General features: G+C 41.9%; 1 protein-coding gene across 1 annotated transcript; it reads right to left on the bottom strand.

Moving 5' to 3' along the window:
* Positions 1-349: 349 nt before the first annotated feature.
* cdk1 (cyclin-dependent kinase 1) lies at positions 350-9,726 on the bottom strand. Its single transcript, XM_031304690.2, has 8 exons — positions 9,563-9,726; positions 8,823-8,865; positions 8,060-8,216; positions 6,460-6,583; positions 3,888-4,058; positions 3,571-3,734; positions 1,985-2,126; positions 350-601 (listed from the first exon to the last, which is right to left on the bottom strand). Exons 2-8 carry the CDS (start codon positions 8,857-8,859, stop codon positions 485-487), a joined length of 912 nt encoding a protein of 303 aa, XP_031160550.1. The 5' UTR covers positions 8,860-8,865; positions 9,563-9,726; the 3' UTR covers positions 350-484.
* Positions 9,727-10,144: the final 418 nt, after the last annotated feature.

Here is a 10,144-nt window from a genome sequence, read left to right as displayed (position 1 = left end):
ATGAGACATGGTTTAGTTCAAAAATGGTCAAAACACAAAATCAACTACAGCATACATTTGCGGCAAAGAAATATAGAAAAAGTGGTTACTACTGTTGAACTGGTTTAATTTCTATCTAGAACAGGTAGAGCACTAGCCTGGCTCTGCCCTCCTATGTACTTCAATTTTCATTTGAGTCTAGTAGGCCCAGGCTAGGGAAAAATCTTTTAACACCAATGTTTCCAAACCTATAGATATTTGTATAACTTGTATTTTCTGAGCCTAGGTCCAGGAATTGATCTAGGCTACACGTTTTATAAGTTCAGACACTTTCAGACAGCACACAGAAAAATGACAAACATGAAGTACGAAGTTTGGAGAATGACAAAGTGCCATTTTATTGAAAAGATTGTTGAAAAAAAAACGTTACTAAAGGTCTACAACAAGTATCACACATAAGTATTTACAAAATGAGAATTCACAATGGTATGTATGTAGTTCTGTTTTAGATTTTGTTGAGGCTGGCAGCAGGCAGGGTGGATTTGTCCAAGTCATCAAAGTAGGGGTGAGTCATGGCCTCGCGTGCAGAGATCCTCTTGGGAGGATTGTAGGTCAACATTTTCTACAGCAGAGATAAGACAGGGAAGAAAAGGAGACCGTGTCACTCAGGAAAGGTTATGTATATTATTATTATTATTAAGTTAAGTATGCATCTATGAAAATAAATCCCGAACCACAGTGGAACACACAGCAGCCCTCCAACATATTTATATGAAGTGACTTCTTGGATTAAATGAGTTAGTCTTATTATACAGCACTCTGGAGTTATTGGAAATGTTTGGATCATCAGCTGTGCCAGAGTCGATGACCTGGCGCGGTTTAAAAAAAAAAAACAAGTGAAGTTTGGACATAGTGGCTATGTAGTTATATAGTTTGAGGTTGTTATTGCATTTCAGAAAATGTTTTCTTTAAAAACAATGTAATATTTTTTTTGTAACCTAGGCCAAAGGTTGGGGTTACAAGTCCAGCTGTTAGGGATGTCAATGATTAACAGTTTACTGACAACAGGAGTTTTGACCTATTATTAGCCTAATATCATCAGTTAAACCAATATTAATAACAAAAATAGTTTTTAAAAAACATCTTTGGCATGATAAAAATGTAAATAGGCTATTCAATCTATTTCTTAACTGCTAATTCATTTGCTAATCCTAACTTTGAAGCAGCAAGATGTGTTTTAAGCTCCTTATTTTCTGCTTGTGGAGAGCTATGTGACACATGAAACTACATCGATGTGGACCGGTGAGTTAAATCGGCCGTCAGAGTACACCAGGCAGACATGCAGCTGACAACCTGGGGGGGGAGCTCGGACATACACGCCACGGGCCGCTGTGGACTTGTGTCAGTCCCGCAGGTGGTTTCAGGACAGTGGCTGCATGTGTCCAACAACGCACAGAACATTAACGGTACAAGCCTGCAGCTGTCAGCGGACACGGAGTGAGGAAAGGGAGTCAGAGCCTCCCGGACGGTGAACTGAGACTCCGTTTCCTGCTTCGTCGGTCAACATTTAATTTCATTGCGCTCTCTTTTGGAAGGCTGGCTGCCAAAAATCGCCACTTATTAGCTAATTAATTAGCCTGAGGTAAACGCTAGCTGTCAGTAAACAGAAGTGGCGTGGTGGCTGGCGTCTGCTGTGCGCGCCAGTGTTTGTTTGTTCCGACATGCAGAGCAACAGAAGAGAGTAGCTGTACCTTCACCAAAATGAAGACTGGAAAACAGAACTATTTCGGTACAAACATTTACTCGCCACGTGGCGGACAGCCCTCGGATATTGACACGCCAAACGGAAAATTTAGCCGCATTTGGCGACTGTTACCTTCGGACCCTGGATTCCTGTCTGGTTCTTGTCATGTAGAGGAATGATACATAATATAACAATAGTCATTATGCTTAGCTTAAGATACTTCAGACTGGAGTTGTTAAATGGTTCGGCCCTAGTCCTTACCGCCAGCAGGTCCAGGCCATTCTTATCCAGGTTCTTAACCATTGACGACAGGTTTCCAGACTTCCATTTAGGGAAGGTGTTTTTGTAGTCAGGTAGGCTCTCTACTTCAGGCCAAACGTCATTGTTTGGGGTTCCCAGAGTCCTGGAAAAAAACAGACCGAAGGATTCAAACAGGGAACTGCAGTTACACACCAGGTACTGCCCCAGGGGACCCAGAAAACACAGGGCTACCTGTAAATACTACTGCAAAGATTTCACTTTCTGTGGCTTTACTCACTACCGACTGATCTTTTGTATCAACTACTATTTCACGTTTTAGTTAACATTCAGAGTAGGGCTGAACGATTAATCGGTTTCAAAAACCGTAGAAACCGCAATTTGAAAGAACGCGATTAGCTAATCGTGAGGGTAGCGAATCAAATGTGCAATATTTAGCTGAATGTTTGGTGTAGCATTTGGTTTGACATTTTTTATTCCTCTCTTTGATTATATTTACAGAAATGTCAAATGTGTTTTACTAGTTTTGAGTAAATGCACCATTCAGTCCCGTCTGTAGTTTTTCAGACAACAGCAGTGACCAGGGCAGACTGTTCTATATCTATGGTTGTACGTCCTGGTGTTAGAATCCTCTCCAGTGAAATACAGCCACACTTTTACACCGTTTAGCTGTCAGCATTTTAACCGTGTTTACTCCAGCTGCTAGCTAACGGTAGGCTAACATCGGTAGCTAACATCAACATTACCTGCTGCCAAGTAGTGCTGGGCGATATGGAGAAAATCAAATATCACAATATTTTTGACCAAATACCACGATATTGATACCGCAACGATATTGTAGTGTTGACTATTGGTGCTTTCACAAAATATTCACACAATGAGATTTTAGATCAATAATCATCAGTAATGTGGATATAATGACTAAGTGGGTCAAGGTAAATAATAGAACAGTTACACCAGTCTGGTAAGTTCAGAAAAGTACATCACTTTACTGTAATGTAGCCTTTAAAACCAGGAAAAGACAAAACTTATGCCATATTACAATATTCCAAAATCTAAGACGATATCTAGTCTCATATCATATCAATATAATATTGATATATTGCCCAGCTCTACTGCCAAGTGTAACGTTAGTGTTTACTAGCGTGACGTGCAGCGATGCTTCTGTTGCCCCTAACATCAGGTTTCTATTAGCACCAGATTTTAATATGCCTCGCCTGGATCTTCTCACAGCAACCCTCCATAGAGATGTCTCAGCCTACTTTAAGTAACAGTAAACATTTATTTCACACTATTATTATAGTTGAACTCAGCAATTGATTTGCGGTTCACATGCATTACGAACCGCGAATGTTGATCTGTGCTAGAGCTGGGCAATATATCAATATTATATCAATATCGTGATATGAGACTAGGGTTGGGTACCGAAACCCGGTTCCACTATGGAACCGGTTCCTACGCAAACGGTAGTATTCGGACCGGATTAGAACGCAAATTTCGGTTCCGACTGAAATATTTTCCCTCTGTCGCTCCGGACAGCGGCAGACTCTTTTTTCTTTCTGCATTTAGGTTTGCGTTGGTGTGTCTACCTGAAGATCCTAAAGAGCTGGTCTATCTCGGAGTCTCCATGGAACAAAGGCTTCTTAGTGGCAAGCTCCGCAAAGATGGTCCCGGTGCTCCAAACGTCGACGGGGGTGGAATATCGGGGTGAACCCAGGAGGACTTCTGGAGCCCGGTACCATAGAGTTACAACCTGGGAACGAATACACGAATACACACACACACACTTTAGAGGCTCGTTGGCAGTTAATCAAATATGCGCTGCACACCGTTGACTCAGTGTTGGCGATGCTCATGCTCTACCTCTGACCACATGTATCCCCATGGTGTGTGAATGGATTCTCACCTCATGGGTGTAGACCCTGACAGGAACACCAAAGGCCCGAGCCAGGCCAAAGTCTGCCAGTTTGATGACTCCCTTGTTGTCGATCAAAAGGTTCTGGGGTTTCAGGTCCCTGTGGAGGACTCGACGACAGTGACAGAAGTAAATGCCCTCCAAGATCTGGTACAGGTAGCTCTAAAAGGTAGTGAAGGGTGAGGGAGGAGAATGGACATGGAAAAAGGACACGTTTAGTGAAGCTGAATCGGCAGAACAAGACTAATCTGTGATATGAAAAAAAGACAAGATGACATAAAAAGTTCTATTTGGAAATAATAAATCATTCTCGACTACGGCGGTGATTTTGTAGGAGAGTGCATCTACATAGAAAATGAAAAAGGAACTTCTCTAACCATTGTTTGTTGAACTTAAATGCTTTACAAAGCACCAAAGCCAGAGAGTGCAGTAACTACTCTTCTGAAGTGATTTTGGAGAGGGACATTAGGTAGTTAAATACGCCGGTTGACGGACATGACACCATTGTATTCATAGAATACTATCAATCCAGGCTGAAGTCAATGAGATTAATAATGCATGCACGTTGCTTCCTCTAAATTCCAGGTTGTGGTCGACTAGCGGGGCCAGCTTGTTTGTTTGATAAATTGATCAACATTGATTGTGATTGGTGGTTCTGTGTGCATGCAGAGCCTGCATGTCACACACTAGCAACAAACTGTATCCAAGAATGCTTAAATCAGTGTAAATGACGTTCTATCAAACACAGACTGCTGTTATAGATTAGTGTTACGTTTCCAGCTTCACGGCTCCGAACCGTAACGTTAGTTGGGACAGACGCCTTGTTTCTTAAGGCTAACTATATTAGCTTTAGCCTGGCTGGTAGCAGCTTTATGCGGTGACAAATGGCCGGGAGACGTAGTGATAACGTTGCATTAATCAGGTGATTTAGTTCATCTTTGCAGCTTCACTACCCATGGAAACACACACACAGTTTACTTTTCTATCAAGTAGCAAAAAAGTCAACATCGCAACGTCCTCTGATGTGACTACTGCATGCGCACATCGCGATGTAGACGATTAAACAAAATGTCGTGCAGCCCTAGTATACAGTAGTTTACTAAGTATAATTAGGATGATAGAATAGAAAATACTTATCTACGTGTTTGTGTGCAAAAGGGCAGAAATTTGTCTTTGGTACTGGTGTGCAAAATCTGCTAATGGTGTATTATTAAAATAATAAATATTGAAAATGTACAGGAATTACAATTACAGTGTAATTGGGGGTGGGGGGGTGTTGACTACAGACTCTGTACTACATTTAACAATTATTTATTAAACACAAAATATAAAATTTAAATAATAATAAGAAAGTCCAAAACAACATTCAAAATGTGCAAAGGTGATCACAGTCACTGCTTATGGCAGAGCTGACATCTAGCATCGCTACAGGCTATGTAAATAATGCACATAAAATACAAACGTGAGCAAGGGCGCTCAACAAATCGCCATTATATCGATTCAACAGGCACGTGCAACCTAGCTAGCAGGTGAAGAACTCAAACAACAAAATCACCAGCTAACTTACTTTAAATTTGCAAGAACTACTCATTTTGGCCACGTGGTGCGCGTGCCCGCTCGCGGTGTGAAGCGCGTCCGCGCTATTCTTCAAGATGCACTTGACGGCCTTTTTTTTTTTTGACGACCTAGTTAAGGCGGTAGGGTTCCCCAGCTTAGGCGGGCCGCCCGAACTGCAAAGTGCTGCGGGAAACCCTGGGGGGGGTCGGAGATTAGAGGGTGTATTTAGGCAGCAGAGATTAAATAAACACTCTTCAAGCAGCACTGCTTACTGCACCTTTAATGCTGCAACCAAATGGTCAAAACTTAAACAGAAATTACAATGCCAGTAGACTGGAATAGATTGGCTTCATGGTCACCGATACCCTAGTCTCGCTTTGCCAGACCTTCCTCCACAGCGCTGCGGAGGAGGGTCTGGCTAGTCCACACAGCATTCTGGGATGGGAGAAAAACATGCTCTGGTTTATTGGCATTTCTTTAAACCAATCACAGTCGTCTTGGGCGGCCAGAGAGAGCTGTGTGAAGGAACTTGTTTTGGTGGAACGTGTACGTTCAAAAGTAGTTTTAGTCGTGCAACAGAAAACTCAGATTGGACAGATAGTCTAGCTAGCTGTCTGGATTTAACCTGCAGAGATCTGAGGAGCAGTTAACCATAGTCCTCACAAATCCACCAGAGGTTAGAACGCCAACAGAAAGGAAGAGGAAAGGTAAGGGACATGTGGGCGAAAAGAGCGTGATCCGGGCTGAACTTCCAGCGGCACCGGAACAAGCACGGAGTTGGAACGCCTAGATATAGACTACTGATATCCAAACAAGCTATTTGAGTCACTATCAACCTGTTGTCAGATATCAGGTCAGTGCACCCTTACGTGTCAATTATTTAATTGTATAATCCAATTCAAAACCAAAACACTCAAGTACAAAATATAATAATACAATTGTCACACACAGACATAAGGTCCCTAAGATGAACTGCTAAAAGTTTATTAATCACAAACACAGTTACCTTAACCAGCATAGGGTCCATGTACTGGCCAGAGGGGATGGAGTCCAAGTACTTCTTCAGGTCCATGGACAGGAACTCAAAGATGAGGTAGAGGCGAGACTCCTGCATCAGGACATCCAGGAGTCTAGCATACACACAAACACTGGGTAAGTCCATACTGTATGTGTACATGTTCTCGTAGGCTGGGACTCTCATAATCCCAATTTGCTCACATACTAGATGTAAAGGGTTGGGATGGATATTTTTACTATAGGCAGTGGTCATGAATAAATGTTGAAAACATCAACTATTAAATATATTTAATCTTTTCACTGGTACTTGTAGCAACATAGCATACTAGTGTTTTTAAACAGTACTATTTGGGTGTTTGCTAACAGCGGATAAAATCTACTACTTTTCACCAAATGGCAATATATAATGCAGCATGGTGAGGGCTTCTTGTGATTTGTGGCATTATTTTGGAGACGTGGAGATCCAAAAGTGGTTGATGGTACGCAACTGTTGTTCTAGTGGCATGGTGAGTCCAAGTTGTATGTCACGGTTGCGATGTCTAAAGTGGTTTGACACTTTAGACATTCTTGCTAGCGAGTTACTGTGCATTAAAAGTGTTCAGTAGTCTGTCTGTGATTCAATAACTAATGTGTGCCTGCCAAATGCATGTGAGCGGAGTTGAGGGTCAAGAATTTCCACTCCCCCCCCTCACTGAGCTGTTCATTCCCCCCGCTGCATTGTGATTAGTATAAGATAATCGGCTACTGCCCTCCCTCCTGCCGCCGGTGCCCGGAGCTCCTTGTTCAGCCGCCCACAAAAAGGTCAGGCAGATAACGCCGGTGCTGTGGCCACTGGTAGCATGGAGGGAGGGAGAGAGGGTGGGCGCCTTCATCTGCATGTATCCTCATGCTGCGAGCAGTACTTGAGCAAGAGATGAGGAAACGCTTTATCTGCTCTGTGCTTGAAAGCAGACCAATATTCCTGCAAAGTCTGCTTTTTAATGACAACACTGGAATAAAAGTAGACATTTAGACTATTTATGCTATAAAATGATAGCCTACTACAGGAATGAATGCATCCGAAAAGTTTATTCAGGACCTATTTAATAACAGCTGGGATTAAAATATTTTGATGACAGTAACTGCAGCAGTTTGAATGACTTTACAAAATGTGTGTGGTACAAGAATATATATCAATACCGCGACAGCCATACCATCAGCTGTTGTTTTGGGGACGATTTCACTGAGATCTAATGATCTCACTGAGATCCAAGTTTCCGCAAATACCATTAATTTGATTCAAATTTATTTAGTGTAAAATCATAACAGAAGTAATGTCAGGACACTTTCCAGATAGAGTAGGTCTAGACCACACTATAATTTACAGAGACCCAACAATTCTCCCATGAGCAACTGCACCTAGTGCGACAGCGGTGAGGAATAACTTCCTTTTAACAGGCAGAAACCTCGGAAGAAAGCACGGCTCGAGGTGGGCGGCCATCTGCCTGGAATTTCAGCTGCTGGAAAATCTTTTTTAACTTTTACAAACCCTTTAAGACAATACCCAATTCTGTAACACGCATTCTAAACTCCACACCAAGCGAGCGTACCGTACAACGTTGGGATGCTTCAGCTCTTGAAGCAGAGAGACCTCTCTGACAGCGGTGCTAGGAACCCCCTCCTCCTCACTCTCCAGACGGATCTTCTTCATAGCCACGACCTGCCCTGTGTTCTTGTGCCTGCCCTTATACACCACCCCATAGGTACCTGCAGAACAACAAGTCACCAAAGTTTTTGTAATCGTATTAAGCACAGCCACACTTACAACTTTATATTCACGACCATGTTGATTAAAGTACCAGTGGTGTAGTCTAAGTGATACGCAGGTATACCCACTAAGAAAGCTCCAGGATTTCCATATAACCACTTAAAAATGCCCAATGACACGCAACAACATACTTTCCATTATATTTTTGATATATTTTGAATTCAAGTCATCTGTTATTTTCTTCTTCGCATAGGCTAAATAAAGGGATTTCCTCCACAAATTGGTGCATAAAAGTATCAGAATACAGAAAATGAAGTTGTTGATGCTCAAAACTTCCCTGGGAGAGGACACCCAGAGCCCCCACTATGATATGCCCCCCCCTCCCCCAAAGGCTGATTCTGGCACACACACACACATACATACAGTATACCCACTACAATACATTAGACTACACCACTGTAAAGTACCTATAATTAAAATGGAAGGGTGCTGAGAATCATTTTACAATGCAATTAAACCCAAACCTGAAATAATTCCGGAAGCATAACATTTGTAGCAGTATATTTGAATAATTGAGATTAAGACAAGAAAACAGTAAGACCAACCTTCTCCAATTTTCTCTATCTTCAAGTAGTCTTCCATTATTGCCTGGGCGGGGGGGGGGAAATACTGTCATGTCAGGAGTGCTATTTCAACAGCAATCATTACTTTCCCGTAGCTTCAGCTTACCTTTCTATTTCGAACTTTGATTGTATTAACTCACTGCCACAAAACAGCTTATGTGTTACCGTTACTGACAATGTCAAATGTGGCCTAAAAACTAACAAGGCTGTGAAAGGCTGAATTTGGCTCGTCGTGTAACGTAATCTAACTTAACTGTTAATTCTACAACTTACCACAATGCATCATGCACTTTTAAACTTAGAGGTGAAGTTACTAAGTTGGCATTTCAAACTGTGACTTTAACGTTTCAGACTGTGACGTTAACGTTAATGCTGTGACATTAACGTTATAAAAACGATAACGTTAAACTAGATTAATAGTGGCTCATAACATTGCCTTATTTTACACAGAATTTTAACATCAACAGTTCATCCGCCTTGAGAGATGAGAAGATTATAAACGTGTTACAGGCCGTTTTCTTCATGCTAAGTAACGTTAAGCAAGTTAAGCTCAGCTAGCTAACATCAGCGCTAAAACTAAATCGTCAAGGCTAACGTTACCTTCTTTTGACTTTCTCGTGGTAGCTGACCCACTTTATGCTCAGATCGAATGGTCCAAGTTAACCTGACAAATGACTTAAATCATATTTCAACGTGTATCGTTATGAAATAGTTATAATTACCTGACTGTGCCTGGTTTGGTTGTATGTACTATCCGTGCACAGACTGCCGCTGAATGCTGCCACTCTTTTGAAATGACCGCAGCAATGCAACGGTTCAAAACTAACCAATCAGGGAACGGGATGTGTTTCAAAACCAGCAATCAGGGAACGAGAAGCTGTCACATGGGGTGAGCGGGAGAGAACGCGCCGACGTAGCGCGGATATATGTAGCTATGTCCTGAGTTTCGTCTCCCAGGCAGGGACCATATTCCTCTCCCCTATCTACTGTATAATATACTGTATAATATCCTGTAATATTTACTGTAGTGGTTTAACTCGTAGAATGTGTTGCGTAGAGAAAGTATGGCATGGAAGTATATATACATCCATAACATCTTTATTTAAATGATGTCCCATTCAGGGTTAGCCTACATTCAATTATCTCAATGTGAAAGGCTCACTTCTTTCATCACATTGTCTGAAATGAAAGCTACGGTGGCTGACAGGGGCAAACGCCCTGCAACTTAAGAAAACACAAGCAAATTAAGAAAACATCTTCATTAATTTGACATCACATGTGCAGCATTCAGCAAACCCTCTGCA

The sequence above is a fragment of the Sander lucioperca genome, chromosome 15 (genome assembly GCF_008315115.2).
Source record: "Sander lucioperca isolate FBNREF2018 chromosome 15, SLUC_FBN_1.2, whole genome shotgun sequence".
NCBI classification, from domain to species: Eukaryota; Metazoa; Chordata; class Actinopteri; order Perciformes; family Percidae; genus Sander; species Sander lucioperca.
The sequence above is the reverse complement of the archived record's forward strand: the minus strand, read 5'-3'. Positions and strand labels throughout refer to the sequence as shown.

Coding starts and splice junctions, on each gene's coding strand:
- cdk1 (XM_031304690.2), bottom strand. CDS start 8,859: ATGGAAGACTACTTGAAGATAGAGAAAATTGGAGAAG. Junction 6,584..8,059: donor AAGCATCCCAACGTTGTACG/GTACGCTCGCTT, acceptor TGTGTATGCTAG/ACTCCTGGATGTCCTGATGC. Junction 2,127..3,570: donor CAGCTCTTTAGGATCTTCAG/GTAGACACACCA, acceptor GTTTTTTTCCAG/GACTCTGGGAACCCCAAACA.